The 24,443-nt window shown below is 36.8% G+C and overlaps 1 protein-coding gene across 6 annotated transcripts in view; it reads left to right on the top strand.

Annotated features, from left to right (window-relative positions):
• Positions 1 to 24,443, top strand: part of KCNN2 (potassium calcium-activated channel subfamily N member 2) — a 69,636-nt gene that overhangs the window by 25,691 nt on the left and 19,502 nt on the right. For all 6 annotated transcript variants that reach the window (XR_010468844.1, XR_010468845.1, XM_065045383.1 and 3 more), the window contains one exon: positions 22,713 to 22,854. Coding sequence is in view for 4 of the 6 variants with exons in the window: in XM_065045383.1 (XP_064901455.1) it covers positions 22,713 to 22,854 (142 nt within the window). In the remaining 2 variants the exon portion in view is untranslated. The remainder of the gene's footprint in view (positions 1 to 22,712; positions 22,855 to 24,443) is intronic.

Raw genomic sequence — 24,443 nt, 5'->3', positions numbered from 1 at the left:
CACTATGCATGAAAGTCTAATGAATTTTGATATATTCAGCAAAAATTTAGAGTTAAGCAGCAGTCTGGTGACTTTGTTTTGATGATGGAAGATTTACATGAATGAAATTTGATGGTGTTAGATGGTTCTCAGTACCCCTTGAGCACCAAGCCCTTCAATTTATGTTATATAGTAGTTTTACATGAAGCTTTGCACTAGTGGTTTTAGTATTTCTTCAGTGTATTAAATCAGTTAGCTGGCCACCCAAACAGGAATGAGATGGTGGTGATGAGATTTAATAGACTAAAATACTGACATTTTGGAATGGAGATGAAACATTCTCTTGCTATTTCGTGTCCTCAGTGAGGGAGGAGGTTGCAGTAGGCAGTGTCCTTGCTGTGAAGTTGTGTGTGCTCAGCAGAAGCTGTTGCTGCAGAATCACAGCCTGATTTTGAGACTTTTGTTCCATTTGAAGTCAGATATTTGCCACTGCAGTCTGTCCTGGCAATAGGAATAGGAAATTTGGAAGCACGGCACAGACAGGAAGGTAACATGAAAAAGCATCATTATCCATCTCTGTAAGGAAAACCCTGTGGATACAGGTTGTGGGTTGAGGCAGGCGAGTTGTCCGTGTGAATAAAGACTTCACCACTTTAATGGTCATCTGACTGATCACTTGATATATGCCAAAACAAGGCAGGATGTGTGTCTTTCTCAGTGCCTTGTTGGCTTTGTTAGCTCCCAGAATGCTAATTATAGCAAGTGACACTTTGCGTTGGTGATCAAGGTATTTTCCAGGATTGCAGTTTAAGGTCATCCATGAGGGCAGAATGTGGGATGATGGTGGACAGCCAGCTGAGTATAAATGGCTGCAGAGTATTCTGATTGAGGGAGTTTGGGAGGAAAAGGTGGGGAAAGAATGAAATGTTGCCAGAAACTCTTGCTTCTTTATAGCTCAGGTTTTTATGTATGTTTTGAGGGGGATATTACATTACATAAGTTTTTAATATCTGCCTTTTCATTGCCAGTCATACGTGGGCTTCATAATGAAAAATCTAAATTTTTTTATTACGTCTAACTCAGTAGATGTTTGTGTTTATAACATCTCAGAGGCACATGGTCTAGAACACTTAAGAATATGTTACTTTCATATATGAATTGTGAGCCCTGTAAGCAGATTACTTTTTGCAGGCTCCCTTACTGATCTTGTCATTGAAATATCTCTGTGCATGGTCATCAGTTGTTTGTGGCAGTTAAAATAGAAATGTTTGGTTTCTCAAAAAAAAGGAAGTTAGTATGTATAGGATTACGTCGTTGAAAAGTCTGACAAATCTGCTTTGCTCTTCTGGAGAATACCTGTCTCTGCTTTAAGTGTGCTGCTTTCCTAGGGTAAGTAGAAGGTAGTTGCTTTTGTTGAGCCTTCGTTTTTTTCTGTGCAAAGGAAGAAAGGACCTTGCCTTCTGAATACACACATGGCTAGAACATGCCCAGAAAATGCCCATCAGTGCAGCATGAATCACATGCACCCACCTTACGCTCTTGTACGTCCAGAACAGCTTCTGTCATGTGCCTGGAGTTACTGTGGATTCACAGCAACATAACTGAGAACAGAAGTGGATTTTCTGCTTCCCCAAAGAGCACATTTCTGGCAGCATTTTTGGTTCTGTTTGTACCTCTTTTTAACTTCTGGCAATGAAGTCAGTTCAGATTGAGTTGTTTGTTTAGTCAGCATTACTTCCTCTCATTAGCTTCTGCTCTATGTTCTTTCCTTGCTTTAACGAAGACAAAACCAAACAAAAAATCACTAAAAAAAATCCGTTTGTGAAGGTGAAATCCTTGTCTGCTCTCTCCTCATTCTTGTTTTCTGCAAATAAGTAAATATCTTTCTTAATTCTTGGAAATACGATGCCATCACAAAGCTTCCAGTAAGCAGCTCACGCATGACAACTGGTCGGCAAATGTTAGGGATTCATATGACACGAGCAGGTGGAGGCACTCAGACTTTCAGCTGTAATTCATGCAATAAAAAATGTTTCTTAGCTATCTAATTTCCTTGCAGTATATATTTGACTTCTTGGCTTGGCTTGGCTTGAGGACCTTATCTGAAGCTGTACACTGCACATATAATCCCAAGGCCACACTCCACTGGCAATTGCCTTTAGAAGTCTCCGCAGTGCCAGTGTGAAGATTCTTCCTGGTAGTTTAAAAACAAACAAACAAACAAACAAAACACCAAACCACAAAAAAACCCACAAAGCTTGGGTGTTACTTTTAACCCTATTTTTAGTCCCAAGAGCTCAGAAGCAATGAAGTATCATTTTAATTTTTTCTAGCTAATATGTCTAAATACTGTCAACAGATCAAATAATGTTTGTGTAGTGACAGTGGTGGCTGTTATCACAGTTCTTTAACTTCTCTTGGCTCACTGAAATGAAAATGTCCTACTTGCAGTCAGGTTTCTCTAGTGGTGGCAAAGCTAGCTGCGAAATATTCAACACATGCTATAAATGAATAGTCTTAATTCTCTTCTCTTAATTCTCTTCTAGTCTTAATTCTCGATTTGCAGACTGAGGGTAGATTCAGTGTAAATGTTAGGTTACTCTATATGTACGTGTCAAAGCAACTCATAACTAAAAGCAGATACAACTGGTTGCATTTTCATTGCAAATGTTATCAATACACATCAGATATATTGTTTTATCGAAAAATGAAGGCAACAAAGGAGTCTATCACAGAAGCATGTCAGTGAATGTCTGATATACATAACCCGGATCCAAAAAAGAACAATTGATCCAAATAAAAAATTTGTTCGCTAGGTGTATCCAGAAGGATTAATGGGTAAATCATGTGTTCTTCAGCTGCTTAAGGACACAACAGTTTGTGTATATTTCATAGAATGGAGTAGTTTGGGTTGGAAGGGACCTTCAAAGGTCATCTAGTTGAACCCCCCTGCAATGAGCAGGGACATCTTCAACAAGATCATGTTGCTCAGAGCCCCATCCAGCCTGGCCTTGAATGTTTCCAGGGATGGGACATCTACCACCTCTCTGGGCAACCTGAGCCAGTGTTTTACCAACCTCATTGTAAAAAATTTCTTCCTCAGATCTAGCCTGAATCTCCCCTCCTTTAGTTTGAAACCAGTACCCCTTGTCTTATTGCAACAGGCCCTACTAAAAGGTCTGTCCCCATCTTTCTTGTAGGCCTCTTTTAGGTACTGGAAGGCCACATTAAGGTTTCCCCATGTGATGGATGAAGCAGAGGCACCTATTCTAATGCATGTAGACTTTGATGGCTATTCTTTTGAATTCATATGTTCCTTCCCTTTGGAACAATGCTGCTTGTATATTCTCAGTAAAAGAATTTTGGGAATACAAGTAAGAACATATTCTTCAGTTTGTTTGGATTTATAGAATTAGCCTTATAGCTACAGAAAATAACTGGTGCAGTAACTCAGTGGATATAGTCATCCCTTCACAAAAATTTATCAAGCTGTGAGAGAGCATTTCTGTAGTCAAAAAATAGCAGAACCAACCTGGGGGAAAGGAACGCAAAAGACAAAAAGTTAAGAAACAAGCATAAAAATTTCCTTCCTTACTTAAAAGAGATCTTATATCTGTTTTTCACAGTCAACTAAATAAAGCTGGAATTTTTTTGTTTTGTTAAATTCCCTTTTATTTACAAAAGATTTACATATCCAACAGTTGGTTGTATGAACAGAATGAAGTGGAAAAGTTACTGTGTAGTTTCAAGGTCTCATAAAAATGGTGAGCAAAGTGAAAACTATTTCTCTAAACACAAAAGTCTGAAAAGAATGAGAATACCCACAAAGGAGTACTTACCTACTTTCAAGGACAAAATGCCTTTTTTCACCCCCTTTAAGCTTGAATCTGGAAAACACAATTCAGGGATCTTTCTTCTGTTCAGCAAGAATGTTTGCATCCACTTCATATTCATTCATATAAGAGAGCAATTTATGGATTTTTTTAATTACTATTTCATTACTAGATGCAAAGATAAATCATCTGGTCTTTGCGTTTTTGAATGTGATAGTTCATATTTTTTCTCCCCTTGGCAACTCATACCTTAAACTATCCAGAATATTTTGCTTCAAAAGGAGTTTACCACAGTATCTTTAAAGCAGTTCTTAAAATGATGATCATGCTAAAGGAGAAGTCGATTTCTTATCACTTTAAAATATAATTTGTTGCTCCAGTAGCTTAATGTACTTGAAAAATGCACCCTGAAATCATAATTTAGGCTTACTGGTTTTCTTTTGCTTCTGGATGTGGATATCAGGCCACAGTGAGGAGTTTGTAACCTGGTTCTCACTTCAGTGCTAATGAATTGGTGATATGCTGAATGAACTCAGACCTTAGACATCAAATAATTTCTTTTATTGGGAATTTACAATTCAGTCCTAAAAATTCAAGTCTATAGGGTCAACCACAGGAGATAGTTGGGGGGAGGTGTAGAATCGCACAGTTTAAAGAAATTAGTGGTTATATGGAGGGAAACATCAGAAGATGCTTTTAAATTATTTTACACGTTCTTTATTTTCATTTTCTGTGCTCCTCTCCCCTTTTAATTTGTTGTCTCAATGCATTTAGATTTTTTTTTGCTTGGTTAGTTTTTTGCCTTGATAAGTTCAAAGTCAGCTGTAGTTTTTGTTCTTGAGATGGTAGGTGGTTTATAGCAACTTGGTAATAAGCATTGCAGAGCCATCATGCTAGCGGTTCAGGCTATGCTCAGAACTTCTGTGTAGGGGTATAGCTATACTATACCCCCATATAGTTAACAAATATATGGGGAGTACAGCTCACAAGACTACTCTTTACTAGTGGTAGGTCCCATAGCTTTAGATACTTCATTTTTTATCAGGTGTTTTGGTACTATTTCGTTTATGTGGACCTGAAAACAACTTTACATTAAAACTGCTTAATGAAGGGCACCCCAGCAGTGTTTCCTTCCAAACAGCTCAGTTACCTACACAAGCCCATAATCCCTATGGAAACTTTTGGTATTTAAACCTGCAACAAAGTTTAACAGCAATTACAGAGCCCTAATTTTGTGTCATGCTGCAGACCAGTGCCTAGTGAGTGGGAAGGCCCCATCACCAGCCCTCTGAGAGTATTATAGAGATATTATTGTCGAGTTTAGAAATGGGAGATGCCTTCTCTTAGTGGGAGGGGAAATGGTCACCGCTCTGCCTGTGTGACTTCATCTGTGTTGCTGACTGGAAGAAACTGATGCTGCAGGAGACGGTCACTACTAGAGTGATGTGTAAATGGTTTTACAAGGCTTTTCCTGATCTGGGCCCAAAACACAGGAATTCCCATATCCTGCTACTAGTATTTTTGTAAAGCTTCAGTATTTCTGAACTGAAATCCAGATACCTTGTTCACTTTATTTTAAATATTTTTATAAAGAACCCCTACATTCTAACATTTCTAGCTATATTTGGGCCATTGAATCAGAAGGAATGCATTATGATTTCTTTTTGAAAACAAACCTTTTTTGCTCTACTATGATCAGTGGAGTTTGTATGTATTCCTGGGATCTCAGTGTTCTCAGATGCACAGTGCTCACTAGTAATGAATTTAGGCTTAGGGCCATGATATGTGACTTTCTTAATCTTTTAACTGTGCAACTGTTGTTGTGTGTTATCATCTGCACTCATACTTCCAAAACAGTGGTGTTATACTAGTTCAGAGCTTTTAGGTTGATCAATCAAGAACATTCCTGAATTAGAAAATTGAACATGAATCTACTTGCAGTTATTTTTCTCTAATACGGAGTGATATCCAATATTTCTTTTTAAACCCTGTTCTGTGTTAAATGAATTTCATTGGCAAAATTCCTATGAGTTTCCACAAGAGTGGTTCACTGAGTTTAAGTATGTTAATAGAAAACTGAAACTATGATTACAATGTGAATTGGACAGGTATCTCGGATTACTCAAGGTGCAAGCTTCTGTGTCAGGAGCTACCTTTCTTCTGTGTTTGCACACTGCTTAGCACAATGGCATCTGAGAATAACATCTATATGATATTGAGGTATTAATAAATGTAATAATTTCTATGATGAAAAAAGGGAACTAAACACTTCTGAAAACTGGTAATATTCAGATGAAGATGAATGCCTTCATATGTTGGCATAGCAGTTTAAGAGGAACCCTTCAATTTTGATTGATGCTAACTGTGGTGACAGCTTGTGTTGAGAATGCTGCCCAGGCAGGAGTAAGGCCCTGCTAGGTGGCTTCTTTTCCCCACTGCCCAAAGTGGAGAAGGCTGAGCTGGGAGGCTCTGGAGTCTGATTTGCAGATGTTCATGTCAGTCTGATGGTGGGACCTTAAAGTCCGCTATCTAGTAGGGTCAGTCAACTGTACGTGTGTTATGTGTGTGCAAGCGCTGTGCACAGCACTGTTCTGCAAACATACATCAGGCTGAGTTGGAATAGCCTGGTGCTGAACTGGGGTTTCCCTGCTATACTTTAATTTTGGCATCTGTGATGCAGTTCTTAAGTGTATCTTCTGATGCCAAGCTTGACAGCAAAAGAGACCAGTCTCTGATCTCTGGGAGGGTGCAGTGAAGGTACAAAGCATTCCAGATATCCCAGGGCAGCAGATACCTGAATAAGGGAAGAGCAGAAACCGTAATAGATGGTGTTCCTGCCATGGGGCTACAGCCTGGTTTAGAACCTGCCACAAAATCTGTGGAACCCAGCAGACTTGCATTGACTTCAGGGCCTTTGATGATGGAGCTAAAATGTTGCGTCCTGACTGTGTAATCATGCAAATCATGCCAAGTTCTTGAGATGAGCCTTCGGTACAAACTTGTGCATCAGTTGTAAGGGATTGTGTACAGGTCTAAAAAAAGGTTTTGTAATGCCAGGAAATAGGGATGCATGGCAGAAAAAAAATCTGCAACCACTGTTACTGGTGTCAGTGTGCATGAAAAGCCATGTTGTTATCACCTTGGAATATCTATCTCAATGCACATTTATATGAGAGAAATGGAAAGGGGGAAGCATATCTGGCAATAGCTACAAATGAAAGAGATGTTTTGTTTTTAAAAGATTTGTTTATTCTATTAACTCACTAAACATTTACACATAACTTTGGCTTGCGAAAGACTACTTGCAAAGTGAAAATAAAAGTAAAAAACAGTGTATGGCTGTCTTTCAAACAATAAAACATATTGCAATACATAAACAAGAAATGACAGAGTGATTAAAGATGTAATTGTAGGATGGAAGATTTTTATTAATGTTAATGTAGTCTTCTTTGATAATCATGATCGCCTAGAAGTGTAAACAAATGATTCACTTAATATCAACTAAATGGCATTCATATTGTTGGTGTGCCAGGACTGCAAGGTTGTGTCCCAGTCTTGGGAGTGCAATGATGAATTGCTCATCAGTGCTTATTTTGTTATGATGATATAATGAAGCAGGCCCTGATCATGTTAAAGACTATTCTTTGTAACTCTAAACTTGAGCAGATACAAATGTGGTTACATAGCATTTGTTTTGTCTCATTGTATGGGCTGCATTAAAAATAATTGGAGTGGTAGGCAACTGGCCTTCTGTTTTTTACCTTCAGAACTTCATACCTTTCCATGTTGGGGTTTTACCTCTTGGATTCTTAACCATCCCTCTCAAGCAGAGGTGTAGTTCATTCTAGTTAAATTTAGTGATTATGACCCAAAGAACAGCTAGCTTATGCTAATCCATTTTGGAGCATGTTCTTCATTTGTAGAAGATTGAACATTTGTATCTTGCTGCTTGAGCAAGAGCAGCTGAACTTCCGTTTCATTTCATCTTTGTGTCCGCGGTTGGGTATTACTTTCTTAGGATCAATAACAGACCAACAAAGATACAAAAGACCCAGTTTCAAAGTAATATTCTTCTGGTCATTGCACTGTAGAGTGAACAGTTAAGTAGAGATGTGACAAAAAAAAAATCTCTAAGAGTTTGGGGCTCAAAACCTATAACCTGGTGATATCATGGTCTCATAACCGAAGTCAGCTTGAGCCATGAAAACCTGTGTTCAGAAATAGGTACTGATTGAAAAACTGGTGCTAAACTATCTAGGAGTTAACAGTTCTGTGATGTGGAAGTGTCATTTTTATGCTATTTAAACCAGTGCCTAATTATTGTCTTTAAAGTCTATGGTATTTTTCACAAGCATGAGAGATAATAGTATAAAAAAAAACCCTAGCAGAAGTACCTTCTCTTTGCTTGCAAAAAGGACTATAAGCCAGTAATGCTCTTCTCCCCTTAGTTTGCTACACTTTAACTGTCTGACGCTGTCTGGATATTTTTGAAATGAAAAGAAGCAACAAGGAGCCAAAAGACAGTGTTGTCTTACCTGACTGTGTAAGTGTTAAACAGAAAGATTTTATGTAAATGGAAGAAAAATATTTTAGTCCTATTGCAGCTTGATGCTGATTGATGGGAGAGGAGGATTTTGGATTAGTACATTTTCTTTTTTTGCTGCTGCCTCTCCAGTAGGTATTGGATGGATGTAGGACATGAGATCTAAAGGGGAGAAGCTGCTCCCTCAGTCCAGCTCTGGAAGAGTATTGAAGGGCGTGGAAGGTATTTTGATTAATACTCAGTCATGTCAGAAGGGTCAGTAGCTTTGTTTTGAATTCAGTATTTGGCTATGGAACATCTGAGGCGGGAACTTGAACATGGGTTTGTAAAACATTGCACACCAACAGCTGCGTTTGCAGTGAGGTGGTGCTACGAGAATGTGAGAATGTGGAGTTCACTCTTGTGCAGGCGCTGTTTGGCAAGTGCACCTCAGTTTCACTGCTCCAGGCTTGCTTTTGGTAACTGCAGAGGTGTGATACTAATCTTTGTCCTGCCTGCTTCAGCCACCACATTCTTTTTTGCTACTGCATAACCCAGATTTATCTGTTGTGTAGACAGTTAAATTGGCTCGACCTGATAATTGTCCAGAATGTTTTCCTCTGTGATCTTAGTGTCAGTCCAGGGGCTAGACTGCATATTTCTGGGCATGCAATAGCCTATGTGTGAAACAACCTTACAAATTATTTACATTAAGTGATAGTCTTCTAATAAAAATTATTTATCTCTTCACCAAGTTTCAGAAAGAAGGTACTTGATGTTCTAATTCCTTGCATTGTAGGTGATCTCTTATTTTATACTATAAAGAATGAAATAAATGTAACCTGCAAAACTTTCCACAATCTGAAATCATAGAGATGCAACATTGCCCGAAATTGAAGAAAGAGGTTTCATACCAAATATTCATGCCCAAATGTCTTTTCCTTTTGACTTTGTTTTTAATCATTCATCTTCTCAGAAAATCATCATACACCCTCAGACTAATAAGCTTCTAAAATTGTAACCTCGACTGTTTAAACTTTGGTGTTAAATTGCAGTCTTTCACAGTAGATTCTTTCCAAGGTATTCAAAAGCAAATTACATGTTACATTTAGTTAATTTAACATGAAAGACTCTTGTCAGCTCTCAGTAATACTTGCAGCATTAATTTTCTTCTTTTTACAAGACTACCAGTGTTTAACAAAATTTGTGCATGATAATTCTTGATAATGCTGCTTTTAGAGTGGTATTTGCTCATGCAGTTGAGTCACCTCGCAAGCAGATCACATTGGCTGCTTTCCTTGTTCTTTGTGTGCTCGGAGGCAGAGGACCTGCTGACGCAATCAATGTACTGCAGCAGGACACTGTTGTCCTTCAGTGATTATATTTCTGATGGCAAGGAGTATGATTTCTCTTGATTTTTGGAAAACGAGATCTAGCACAGATAACTGGCCAAAAATCTGATGCTGTGGCATGATGTTCTAGTGTCTGTTGTAGATGCAACAATCTGCACCAGGAACTACGCATTCTATCCATCCATTTTCACTTTCTTTCAAAGGAAAATTTAGACTAAAATAGTCTTAATGTGGTTTTCATAGGATCAACCCTAATGCTTTCTGTTATTCAGGTAACTAGCAGTAGTGTTGTTGGTAGTACAGAACATTGAAGTAAGGATTTTAGTACACCAAAAACATATGCTAAATTTGTAAAGTATTTTATAAATTCATTAAAGTATTTAAAAATGGAAAAGTTTAGTGGAAAATGCCATTGTTTATTGTCACAGAAGATGTCTTGTTTGTTAAAGCATGCAATAAAGAATCCATCCCACAGTCATGTTTTGACCTTGAGCAAAGTCACTTTAGCTCTTGTATCTATTCCATGAAGAGAATTATATTTACTGTTTGGTGTAGATGTTCTTATATTGAATAACAAAACGATTTGAACTCACCCAGCAAAAAGCCCTGTTGAAGTATGATTGCAGTGCTAAGGCTTTTATATTATTTAAAATTATTGTACAGGCAGAGATGCAATCTAGCTATATACATTCTGAGGAGCAAGGGGAGGGGTGTGAAAATGAAGGAAATGCTGTTAATTCTGTATGCTTACATTTTGCTTTCTCATGTTTTGGGGAATGATATTCAGAAAACATAGGCCATCCCCTGCAGAAGGCTGTGTGCCTGTACTGCAGCTCCACACCTAATTCTCTTCAGTCACAACTCCTGAACCTAAAAGAGAAACTGACTGAAGCTGGGTGGCATGGAAACGTGTAAGATCTCCTGTATTTTCAGGGATTTTTAATCAGCCTTTGTCCTCTTCCCTCTTGGGGAACTCTTGGCTAATTTTCTTGAACTGAAAAATTGCAGTCTAGAGAAACTGAAGATTTTTTTCTTTCAAAGACGAAAGATCATTTTAGTCACATACTGTCTTGAGATCTATGAAAGGTCATGCTCAAATGTAGTTGAACTCTTATAAGCAAATTTTTCACTCTATATTAAGTATGCCTTGTTTATATTTGTGAGTATTTTGTAGCTGCAGAAAAACAACTTAGGTATAAAGTGGTCCCAACTCCACTAGGATGAGCCACACATCCTCAGTTCCGTGCCTCTTGTTGAGTATCTCTGACTTGTTTATTCTTTAGCATCGTGAACTTCTGCTAATGGAATAATGTGTCTTTGACTTTCAAGCTAATGGTCATTATTCATTTAAAATGAGGGGCAAAAAACCAACAAAAAAGTATCTTTTTGTGTCCTTTGTGATGCTTTCAAATTATAATCTCAGATACTTTGTATTGAGTAGGACAGCTGAAACAGTTAAAATACCAGAGAAGCTATAGTTCTGCAATCAGATTTGGAGCTCTACAAATGCCTGTAATCTTTTTTATCTTTTCCTGTTTTATTCAGTTTCTGTTGTATTTGTAAAGTCTTGCAGAAGGCCAGTTCTGCCAAGCAAGTGAAAGGAGGAGGATTAACAGCTCCCTTAGGACAGCATTCTTACCACTACAACTAGACCTACTTCTGCATATATATACACTTCCCTGTGTTTCTCCTGGCACTGAACTTGTTTAATTTCTAGGACCAAGAGAGCACTATAGATTAGATTTCAAGTTTGTTTAACATTTCATGTTCCTGCTCATACTTTTTGTTGCAATTTAATACTAATTATGTCAGCAGCCTTTATGAACCATTCCACAGTCTGAAAAAGGGAATAATTAGTAACAGCTGAAATTAAATTTAGTTTTCATATCAAGCTAGTGTCATTACAGACAGCATGACCAAATTCACATGGTACCACCCTCTATATCTTTAGTTAAGCATGACCCCTGATTATGTCCTTGCCTGCCTGAGTCACATAGATCCTTCACACATTTACTGTATGATTTGCATAGAAATTATCAGTAGACCAATCAATAGGCATTAGATAATTTCTGTTTTATTAAAGGATTTTTCCAACATGTTTAACATGTAGACTGTAAGACATGTAGACTGTAAGACACAAGTGTAGACAGTGCAAAATCTAAGTTCAGTTGCCACTCCATCTGGAATTTTCCTCTCCAGTACAACACAGAGTGGCGATATGTAACTGCTCACTCCTACTGACAATGTCACCTGCTGAAGTTCATTTAGAGCACAGAATTTAATTCATTTCTTCAGTGCTTCACCAAAATCAATAGAAATGAAAAATCTGAAAGTCCTGGATGAAGGCCAAGATACCAAGCAACAAAATGGACTTGGTAAAAAGAATTTGGAAATAGAAAGAACTCGCTAATGTGCATGATATTTAGAGAAAATACTGGCATCAAAATGAGGATGATCCCTACAGGGTAAGTGAATTTAGAAGCTACTCCATCCTGAAAGCAAACAACAAGCAAACTTGAAAATGCAAAATTAACAAAACAAAAAAGCCTGATTTTAATCTCCTGTTTACTGAGAAAGTGGGGAGGAAAATAGAAGAGTTGGACTTCATATAGTATCACACTCCCAGTATTACAGAATTTGACAGTAACAGACCAAGGCCTAAAACACAGGGAAGAAGAAATAACTGCATCTGGCATTTTTTATATTCTATTGTGAAGGTCTTTGAAGCATTTTCTTTTGGGGAATGTTTAGCTGGACAATACTTCTGTCTTCAAATGTGGCACTATAGAGGTCTGTATAAGCAAATGACGATGATATTCCTTTATTATCATCACCAGAGTTAAGCACTGTGGGTAGTGTATTACATTTACATACAGTATATTATGTACAGAGTATTACATTTCTGATAGCTTGACTGAAACTACAGTATTCTCTCAGGTTGGATTTGCCTTGAGAGACTTGTCCCATAAGTGATCTGTATACACACTCGCTCCAGTGTAAGGCATGTGGCACCACAGAGACACAAAAATTTGTCCTCTGTGTAGATAACCTTTCTTAATCCCTCATAAATGAACATCTCTAAATTTATCACAAAATTCGCCCTGAAGTATTTTCCTAGGCTTCTGATCAGTTTTAGTGGAAAGAACACAATGGAAAAAGAGCAAATACATGGGCTTTTTAAAAATATTGACGCCCTCATGCTGAAGTTTCACACATACAAATGTGAGTAAAATATTTATGTTACAAGTGCTTTCCTTGTTTCATTTGCTATATCACAATATATAGTTATGTTTTTGTAGTTTTTTTATGTTTCATAACATTAAATGTACTAACTGTCCCCAGTACATCAGTAATCAACTGTTAGTGAAATCTGGTACAACTTTCTGATGACTTTCAAAAATACACAGGCTTTCAGTTTGGAATTGTCTTTATAAATATTCAGTAAAATCTGTCTAGCTTCAAGCAGTGTGACTTATAGAAGCTAATCTTGATACACCTTTGCTTTTCATAAAGGAAATTGAAATATATTCAAGGAATAAGGGCACTTTAGCTTGATTTACGTTAAGCATATGGCTCCAGCGGTGTCCATGATACACCAGGTGTGAGCCTGGTCCCAACTCTGAGACAGTCAATGAAATTTTTTCCACCGACTGCAGGCTTCCACTCTGATACAAAGTTAGTTTAAAAAAAAAATCTGCCTAGATTTTATAAAATAGTTACTTGTAAGATGCTGTGCTATATAGAAAGTTATATTCTTCAGTTTATCCAGAATGTACATTCTGATGAATCTGTAGGTTTTGTTTTGGTTTTTTTGGTCATCTGTTTCCAGTGTTCATTGCATTAGAGAACATGCATATGTTGGTAAAACTTGATATTCTCATGAAGTTTGGAAAAGAAAAAAGCAAGTTTTATGGCTATAGTCTTATACTTAACTTCTTTTCATGGAAGGCAACACACCATCTTCTGCTGTAGAAAAATAAGATATTAAAAAAAAAAGGTAATTTGACGAATGATAAGTGAAATTAGTTCAATGAGAGTAAAATACCTTCAGGGTGCCCAGTTTGTCAGGAAGTCTTCTCTGAGAATTCTGCATGATCTTTGCTGTAGAATTTCCCCTCCCCTTTTCTTGCCCCCTTTATCTACATACAGGAGAAAAGAAAGACTAATTTTTACCTAGTTCTGCCGTTTTATATGAGAGAAAAAGGGTGGGCTTAATTTTAAGTGCATAATGATTAATTCTATTTCTAATTTCTAGAATTTCTATTTCTGAACTTCTTCTTCAGCAAATTACTTTGGATTCTTTAGACATCAATTGATTCAGATGATCTTGACTCAAAAAAGAAGAACCGTATACAAACTTTTCCTCATTCTGCAGAGGGCTTGTTAGTAAAATAGAAACTGAGTATCTCCAGATTAAATGCAAAATGCAAGACAGGAAAATCTTAGAAGGGAATTAGTTGTTAGTGAATATAATGAATGTTTCAGAGTCAAGCTCATTAAGAAACTCTTTGATTTTGAATGATTCATATTTCTATCATAGCACAGCTTTAATGATTGCTGTTACAGACTTTGAAAAATCAAAGCAAACCTTAAAAATAAGATTTGTTCTTACCTTATTGACAAAGATTTCAAAGATTATATGGTGTAAAAAATATGGCTGCAGAAGGGAAATATACATGCATATATATATATTTTAAAATAAGATTACAAAGTGCAGTGCTGAAAAGTAAAAGTTTTTACTTAAGATTGTTTATGTCACTCCAGTTTACTTCTTTTATATTCAATGTTCTTTTAACTGTGTGCTTATAGTAGCATCTTTTACTGAACATAATTTGATAAAGTTGATATACAGAACTTCAGAAAGAGCAGCTCTTGGATATTTGGGGTTTTATTTCTATTAGTCAATGTGTTTGCAGTCTCAGTACTTTCTTAATTACTTCAATTTTGCTTTGAAAGCAGAGTTATTGTTTACTGAAAAAAGTGATTTGTCAGGGGTTTGAACAGACATGTTCCCTTCTCCAGATCCTTCCTAAACCTTTTAGGCAATATCCCTTTCCACTAGATTAAAGAGTCATGCTCCCTGAATTTTGAAATCAATTTATAGTTGAAATAGCTTCAAAAATATATTCTGATAAACTTTGCTCCCCATGGTCCGTGCTTTCATCATCAAGATGCTAAAGTAAAAAAAAGGTTATCAACAGATCTTTTCCCACTGCATCATGGGAAGCCTGATTGGTTAATTGTTCCCCAATAATTTTTCCATCCATGTTGCTTCACGTGTGGATACTGAGGCACTCGAAGGGCTATTCTGCTGCTTCACGACATGCTTCCATTTTTGGCAAAGGAAAGAATTTTGGTGTTATGTGAATTTGGATGTTTCATTTAAGAAACTTATTTTTAAACATACATGTAATTTTAGAGGACTTTGAGTTCTTTGGTTTTTAGTCTGAGATTTGAGCTAATCAAACTGTTAACCATCTGTTACAGCTGAAATTAAGATCACCAAAATAATGATATGTTGTAATAAAGATGGTTAACTTCATGCAGGGAATCTGTAGGAGAGCAATGAAAAATTAAAACTGGATTTTTTCATTTGCAAAAAATGAGGCAGAAAGCTGTATGACAATAAAGTATTTTGTGCTACGTTTGTCAATACCTGGAGCAGAGCTGCACTTTGCATTGAAAAAGGTACTAGCGTGTTTTCACAAAGATTAAGAAGTACCATACAATTATGGAATTATGGAGTGCATTGTGATATGTGCACCAAAGCTCATGAAAAGAGTTGTTTCAGACCTTACTGTTTTGGTGCGGAATGCTACTCTTGATCCAGCAGCTAACACTAACCATTAGAGCCTGATTTTGCCTCAGCACTTGAGCAATATGCAGTATGCTTAGTATTTCTGCACAGTCTAGACATGTATATAGGTGCTGCGAAAGACTAGAGAGTTGAGTTTTTAAGATCAGAAGGCAACCCTGTGAAACACAAAAACTGTTTTTGTTCGAAGCAGAGTAACATCAGATATAAAGAAATTTCAGTAGAGCTGGGAAAACCTGAATCCCCGAGCCTGCTCCACAGTGTGAGGGAGATATATCTATGCAAAAGAAGATTGTCTGACTATAATAAAATGTAGTAGTCCAAATGCTTAACATTGGGCAAAATTTTGCACAAAGGAAAATGAATACATTCTCTGAAATGAGAATAATCTGTCATGTGATCTTCATGACAATTAGCCCCAGCTTTCATCTTTGAGAGATAGGAAGGTATTCCTACTAGCCTTACTTTCTTTTATATTTCTCTTGTGCGTACTTTTTTTTAAATGAGCCATGTTTAGACACAGTGAACCTGATTATTTTTCAAAGCAGTCAGGATATATGTTTGAAAAACGCTGGTGCAAGCAGAGCTCATTCAGGTTTATAGGAGTTAAGGGTTGGTTTAAGACTCTGATTACAGCTTTCCAAGTTCCTCAGTGTTATTCATTATTCTACGGGGTCACAGTAAGCATATCAGAAGTAAATATATGTTATAGCTAGTTTTAAATCTCCAAATAAGGATTTCATTTCATTATTATGCTTCTAAATGTTGAATAGAAGTACACATTTTTACTTTTTAGTTTAATTAGCTTAGCAATTTTATTAGGTTGTTTCTTGATATACATAATGACATTCATAACAGCAAAGCTCTATTGACATCCAAGATGAAGACAAAGGCAAAGTAAGAAATCTGAAATGGATAAACATGGAAACGCTAAATGGAAGGAAACATTTTAAAGGAATAGATATCCTGGTCCCACTGAAATCAATGGGATCTTTACTGCTGAGCTCAGCTGAGATAAGATTTTACTTTAGTTACACCACTGCATTAACAGAGTAGCTTGAAACTGCTGAAGAGAACACAGTGGGAATAATATGATTATAGAGCCCCCAAATGTAGGGCTTGGGAGATGGTGGGTGTGTTTCTGTATCAAAGCAAGAAAAGTTATCCTTGAACAAACTAAAGACTTTCAAAAGACATATTAATGGTTTCTTATAGTCTAAGACCACCGGAAGCATTAGTTATCACTTTATTCACAGCAATACTTTTTTGTATACTGATAACTGAGCACTCCTGTCTTTGCTGCTGTTCCTCTTAGTGGATTGCAGTCTGTCACAAATTTAAAGGTTTCACGATTTCCCAATATTTGTAGAATTGATTCAATATATTCTCCTTAACAGAATTATTAAATGCAGGTTAAAAATAAATGAAGCAGGTTAATACTTTCAAGGAGCTTCAGCAACTTTGGTATCCTCAGATTATGTTTGTAGCTGAATGTCCTCTCTTGGAAAGATTGAAATTTTTTCCATCAACCATGGCTACAGACAGGTATATCGATTTACCAGAATAACAACTCTTTTCAGCACCAGAAAAACAAGGAAAGACCTCCACCAGTGGAGTTCAAATAAAAGTTTGGTACCTTTTGAAAAAATGGCAATTAGTCCTTATTTCTCTACTGGCAGTTTACCCATTGCCCATCCACTGAGAGGTATTTATCTGACAACAGCTACAGGTTTAAATATTTCTATGTCTTCACATTTATGTTTAAACTGTAATTTATATACAAGAATAATGATAAAAATTCTTAAAATACACCATCAGACCCTTCTGTTTTTGTGTGATTTATTTGTCTCCTCTGTCCTCTTGATTTCTTTTGGATTATTTTTTCCAACCATCTAAGGTAATGTAGTAACATATGCTACTTATGTAATAATATTTAACATTTCTCTGTGGATTTATTAGTTTTCCATAAATAGTTCACAAATAGTTTTAATTAAAAAATCATTAACATTTTGACCCGTGTAGAAGCAATCCAGACAGCTTATTCACACCTACTGCTTTTGGTTGGGTTGAGAACTACTACTGATGTGAGTCTGTCTGTATGAAATCCAGACATTTGCCATGGTGTTTTGTGTTTTCATGAAGTGGTTTTTGTGACAAGGAGATTTTTACTGCTGTTTATAAATATTTGGAGGATGTCAACAGCCATGCTAGGAAAAAGACCAGGAGTGACATGCACTTTTCAAGCTGCCTTTCTGATCGTAAACCCATCAAGGCATGCAAAATTGCTTTGGTTGACTTCCTTAGACTGGGAGTCAGCCCAGCTGTTCCTTACAAGTGCTGTTGTCGTCGTCTTTTTTTTTTTTTTCTTTCTTTCTTTTAAATGGGAAGAAGTGAGAGGGAAGAAAAATACGTCTATTATCACCATTGTATTAACAGATAAAAAGCTGGCAGTACCTACCATCTAACTAAGACTAAAAAGACACTGAGTAACAGAATAGCCTGGTGCTCTGGAAGAGCTGTAATAGCTGGTTAGATCAATCAGTGTCTCTTGACAAGTTTCTGATTTAATGGGCTGAGCCTGTTTTCAGCTGTTATTAGTCTAAAAGTTTTTAAGGTCCAACAAGACTAAACTCAACCTGGATTGCCATTGTAGTGCAGGCCAGGAATTTCTTCATGATTATGTTAAAAGCAGGCAATTTTCTGCCCTACAAAAAGAGTAATCTTTTCAATACCTTTTTTCAGGTTTTTCTTTTTGTTCAAGAAAGTAAACCTGAAGATGGCAAAGTTATCAGAGGCTGTCTGTGGAGGCAAGATAGGCTGAAATGAAGCTGCTAAGTGTGGATTAACACTCCAGTGGTCAAGCTTAATGTTATACTTGGTTTCTTCTTGTTCATCACTTTTTAATATGAATGTGTCTTAGATGTCAAGACATCATACGTGATAACTTTGTGCAGCTAAAAAGCAGATGTTTTACCAGTTCAATGAATTGTCATCAGATATGAACATAGTTCTAAAGGAAGGCAGTACTGAAAATCATAATACCAATAGTGAAACCAGAAGAAAAGGACAGCTGTTTCATAAAGAATCTGGAATATTACTTTGACAGCCCAAGCCACTCCAGTGTTGTCAGCTGAGGAATATATTTATGTCTTCCTGAGATGAAAGGTAAAACTCCCACTCAGTTTGGCTTGGGAAGGAATCGAGCCATGCTATTTTTTGCACAAACATAATCATTCAGCTATTTTTGGTTTAAATTAGAGTAGCCTCTGGACTGATATATGCTGGTTGGTGAGAACTGGATAGTTGTGTTTCAGAGGATGTGGATTGCCTGTCAGTAGCGTATTCCAGCTGCAGCACCACTGGCCTGACAGCAAATTACTTGTTAGAGGAGAGAAAAAGTGACAAATAAAAGTGTGATTTCAGCCAAGGATTTTCCTATCTTGGGGGAATACACAGCTTTTCTAAATGACCCTTTATCCATAGCTGCAGTTTTAACACAAATACTCTTATCTTCAAGTGGCTCAATGTGTTTCTAGTGTAAGTTGCTATTGACTAAGAATAGCGAGCTTTAAATATTTAAATAAATATTTCTGTAGTGATTTAGAAAATTAAAATCTTTATAAAAAAGAAAAACCTTTATTAAAGCAAAGATAAGTGACAAAAAGCCTATGTTTTGGAATTTGGTTGGTAATGGCCTGATTTTGCTTTGTTTGGAACTTGTTGCTGAAAGAAACTCTTTGTTTATTTTTCTTTACTTCCTGAGCTTTTGGGTTTCAGAGTTGTTCGTGGTTACAGTATTTTCCTGTCAGAGTTCAGTGTTCTCAGATGCAGAGTGAATGGATTGTTTAGGAAAACTGCATTTGAATTCTGGAGTGTTGCATCCAAGTTGTCTGTCACAGTCCAGCTGGTAGAAGGAGGAGATGTCTGTAGCGGCTGACTATTGACAGAGAGCCAGACAGCTCTGCTCCTGCTGTTCATGTGCGTGGCTTTTCTCCTCACTTGGGAGGGTCTCAATAATGAATTGAAAAAACAGTGATGGGAATTGTATTTACTATTCCCTGCATAAATGGAAAAGCTCAGTCTTTAGGACTGTGATAACTTTGAAAGCAAATCAAAAAGGCAATGAGTAGATTTCTTTCCCCCTCCTCAAAACAAAGCAATTTAAATGCCTCCAGTGCTCACTTTCATCCATTCCCATGGTTGTACAAATAAGATCTTGCAGTTCCTAGTTTTTTGAGAAATGGCTTTTCCTATTTTGATATTAGATATAATAATTTGCTACCTGATGGTGGACTCAGTGTAGCCAGAGAGTCATCTGATTTTGCTTAATCAGGGTTGAATCTGGAGTGATGATGGTGCCTAATGACATAGCAGACTTGGAAGCATATGCCGACACAACTGTAATCTTGTGAAAATCTGAAGGATGTAGGCAGGCACCAGAATTACTAATCAGAGCGATACAAAAATCATGACTGAGGCTGCAAAAACACCAAGATAAAACCAACCACCTTCCTATAAATCTGGCATAGAAATGATGGGATCATCAGGACAGTGACACACACACACACAGCCCCTCATCTTTTTAGACTCTGTTTTACTTACAGATTTTAATTTGAGAAGTCAGTCTTTTGGCTTTCGCTGTACAGTTGTGAGAGAAAAATACTTTTTTGGTTTTGTTGAAAGAGAACATTAGGTTGTAATTTGTGTGCTTTGCCATTCTTGAGCAGTTGAGCCCATAGAGAGGGTACAAAGTATCCTTTATTTCTTAGTCACAGTAAAGTCATAATTATTGATTATGATATTTAAATATAGTGTCCACCTCTTAATTACAGAACTATAACCCTACAACCACATCCAGGTGAAATATTCAGAGTAGGTAATCCAAGAGCACTCAGCTAACAAGATAAAAACATTTCAACAGGTCCTTGAAATGTCCTGTTACAAATGGATGCAGGTGGCTTTAATGAATACTTCATCTAGGGGACCTTACTAATTAAGATACATGTCTCCAAAGAAACTTGAAATATGACTTGGGCGTTTTTAAATTTAACCCTATGTCACCTTTGTTTATCTATGTGAAGACTGGTTTCTGTGTTTTCTGGTGTGGCTGAAGGAGAATAAATGGATAAAGACTGCACTATATTTTCCCTGTGTTGTTCAAGGATTAAGGGAGAGGTTTTGGCATTCTTTATGTGGAACTACCGTTTATTTCAGGAACTTACTGACTTGTATTTGAATGTTCTGTTTTGGAAGGCTGTAACTATTTGGACAAAATATAGAAAAAATTACAAACATTGCATTTCATTTTCATCTTCATAGGAAAACTGTTTTCTGTCTGAAGTAGGGACATGGCCAGGTTCAAAACCCAGGAGGGTCATTAAAGGAGATACTATAAATATTTATGGCATTTAACTGAGTTACTAGCCTTAGAGTATGTGTGGTGGATTTAACTCCCTTCTGTGAAGCTCATCTAAAGCCTATGGGCCATGTCAGTTAAATTGATCCTGTGTAGGGACTTGCATGATACACAGGCTTTCTTGTTGCTTCCTGGGTGGGATGAATATGTCTCTCTCCCTGTATCCATATATTTCATAGCTGTTATTTGCTATGTTTGTTAAGGGGAGACTAAAATCCATAACATTTAGTGTAGACTGGAAAAAAAAAAAAGCAGCAATGTCAGATCTCTCTCTGTTGTGCAGAGCTCTGTGGTCATGAGTTAAATCAAGTTTGCTGTCTTTTTTCTTCTCTTGTTGCGGTTGTGGTTCTCATTATTGGTGTCACTGTCATCCTTCGGAGCTCAAATTGTGAGCTGTTACTGTGCTGTTCTAGGTGCAGAATGAAAACCTTTTGAAAGGTTCTATAAAAGATGTGAGAAAGACAACACTGACACCAGAAGAGTAGACATGAAATGTGGAACAGACTTGTCTGGAGTGATTGCTGTAGTCTCTGGCAGTCAAAGACTTTTTAGGTTGTTGTAACAATCAGGGCATGGATAGGACTGTGAAGATTACATTTTTTCAGGTGTTTATAGTGAATATCTTGCAAGTGAGAGCGTAGAGAATTTCCTGAAAGCGCCTTCGTGCTCACTCTGAGTTCCTGCTTCATCCATGGGGACTGCAGTCAGAAGGGAAGAAAACTGAAGCAATTTTTTCAGTTGTGGAAAGCAGGTTGCTTATGGATTTGTGAACTAATTCCCTAATGGCCTTCTGTGACCTCCATGACTCCCTATGAGACACAGATATAGGGACTGGCTAAAATAATACTGTTGAGGACCCAACAGCAGAGATAGCTAGCTCACTTGAGGCCTCACCGCAGCTGCAGGGGTTCTTGCAACCTTGAGGCTGCAGTGACTGCCACTGATAGTCTCTGTTGCAGAGCTACTCAGTCTGGGGAGCAAAATTCCACCTACGTTAGGCTCCCACAGAGTGGTGATAACAGTTTTTAGCCCTGAAATGTGTTCTTGTGACTTCCCACTTGATTAGGTATATATGTTATGTGAAGATTATTCATCTGAACTTTTCTTTGAAGGAGAAAATGAACATATCCTACTAGAATATTAAAACTAAGATGACAAATTGGGAAATTCCATTTAATAGCAGGCTCAACGCAAAAGGGAGCTTTTGCTATATTTAACACAAAGATCTTTTTGATAACAAGGAACACAATGGCATGCTTTTCTATTTATCTCAAACATATTGAAGGAGAGTTGTCTAAGTCAGCGTTTGCATGACAGCATGAATAGATTTCTGAGCACAGACTTTAATTCAGGCCTAGGAGATGTAACTGTGCTCTGCTGTCTTCTTGCCCACACATTCTTTTCTGACTTTCATATTTGCCTCAGACTGCAACAACTGTAGTAGACTGGTGTCCTATGCTGCTTCAGGGGGTGAGCAGGACTGGTAGCCCTGATGAAGAGATTCTGTTGAAAAACAAGAAGTTTCTTCGGTTTTAATAATAATAACAACAGAATACTGCATTATAAACCATCCTGAATATCTGTACTGCTGGTGCTATTGTTGTACCTTCTGTTTCTTTACTGCTGATGTCATTGTATTTTAGTTTTATTTAATTCCTTATAGCTGCTTTTAAAAAGGAAATAACTGTAGAATACAGGAAAGGGTTTATGACCAGTTAATGCAATTTCTTTATGACAGCACAAAAGTCTAACAAAAGCTTTTGTGATAAAGAAATTGTTTTCTTTTTCTTTTCAGGTACCATGACCAACAAGATGTTACTAGCAACTTCCTTGGAGCAATGTGGTTGATTTCAATAACTTTTCTATCCATTGGATATGGTGACATGGTACCTAATACATACTGTGGGAAAGGAGTCTGTTTACTCACTGGAATCATGGTGAGTGTTTCTGAATTTACTCAGAAGTTTAAGTTTGCTACAATTGACCCTCAAACTTGTGATAATCATAAGGAAATATTTATTTGCTGGCTTGTAGAGTATACATATTATACGTAGGTGCACAATTCCCCTGGTCTTTCATTCCTAGTAATGAAATGGAGGGCTTTCTTGTTTAGGTAAAGTTTAACAGCCAGGTAGTGACAGACAGAGAAACAAATTGCACCCTGATGTAATTTTCAACTTCAAAATCTCAATAGAGTCTTTCATTAAATCTTAAGATATCATATCTAATAATATCATTTCATATCAAAGTCTCAACAGAGTTTTTCGTTCAATCTTAAGGTATCGTATCATCTTGATTATCTCTTGACATGTGCAGTTGGGCCAGTACTAATAATGAATCTACAGTTCTGACTTTTGTTTCTTAAAGTGAAGTTACTCACAAACAAAGAAACGTGTTGGTGGCTAGTCTCCTAAAGCATTTTGCTTTATTTTTTTTAGTTTTTATAGTTTTTTACTTTATTTCTTATAAGTCTAATAACATACTTTTTACTTTAAGAGGTTTTGTTACCATTGAAATGATGTGGCAATCGTTAGTCCATGCATATTCAGTATATATTTATTAACTGTACTTCATGTCTGGTTTTAATTTTCCTGTATTGCACCATTTGGTCAAAGTTAGACAGGGAGTGAGTTGATGTGTTATGATGTCTGGAAAATGTATGCATATCTACAGCAATTAGAAGTAAAAAAGCTCTGGATTCTGACACTTTTATTTGTATAAACTCCTGTGTAAATGTCCCTGTGAATAAGAAGGGCAGAACGAGCATCATAGATATTGTATATAACAGTAAGATACATGCTTGGTTCTGAATTTTTGCCATTGATCATAAGTAATGCAGCTCCAATATCTACCTTCTTTTAAAAGAGGTATATTGAGATTATGGTTGAAAACAAATATATGAAATAGTTTCCCCTTTTTAGCAGGTGTTTTGATGAAATTTTCATTTATAAGACTGGATTTTATGTACAAAGAGTAAAATAGATCAATGCATTTTTGTAATATATAAGAATTTTTTTCCAAATGCCGCTTGTTTTGTTTTGTTTTGTTTTTTTTAGGATCTGACAGGTTTCAGGTCATTGAACTTTATTGAGAAAGACTTCCAGTAGATTTTGCTGGTAGTGACAAATGCATATCTCTTTAAACACAGAGTTTGTAATTTAGTTGGACAGCATAGGCTGAAAGCAGAGAAATTATTCAGAAGGCTTTTTTAAAGGTTGTTGGCTAAGCTCAAACCTGCCATCTTCTGGGGTATTTGCCTTTGCTTCTCTTTCTGAGCTGGATATTGATGCCAGAGAGAAAAAACTGTCATCATAAGTTCATGAGGAAAAAAAGGAGGACAAGCAGTACATATTGCCACAGAGGTGTGCAGAATGGGGACAGAACCCTGTTATAATGCTTTCTTTCTTCTCAGAAGAAAAGAAGCAAATACTTGAAGATGCAGGTATCAGATAATTTTTTTCACTCAAATTGTTCAGCACTTTTCACGGTAACAGAAATCTAAGAGCTTCAAAGCCCTGCAGAAGTG

Source organism: Columba livia, chromosome Z (assembly GCF_036013475.1).
Source record: "Columba livia isolate bColLiv1 breed racing homer chromosome Z, bColLiv1.pat.W.v2, whole genome shotgun sequence".
In the NCBI taxonomy this organism is placed as follows: domain Eukaryota; kingdom Metazoa; phylum Chordata; class Aves; order Columbiformes; family Columbidae; genus Columba; species Columba livia.
This window is presented reverse-complemented; position numbering and strand designations above follow the sequence as displayed.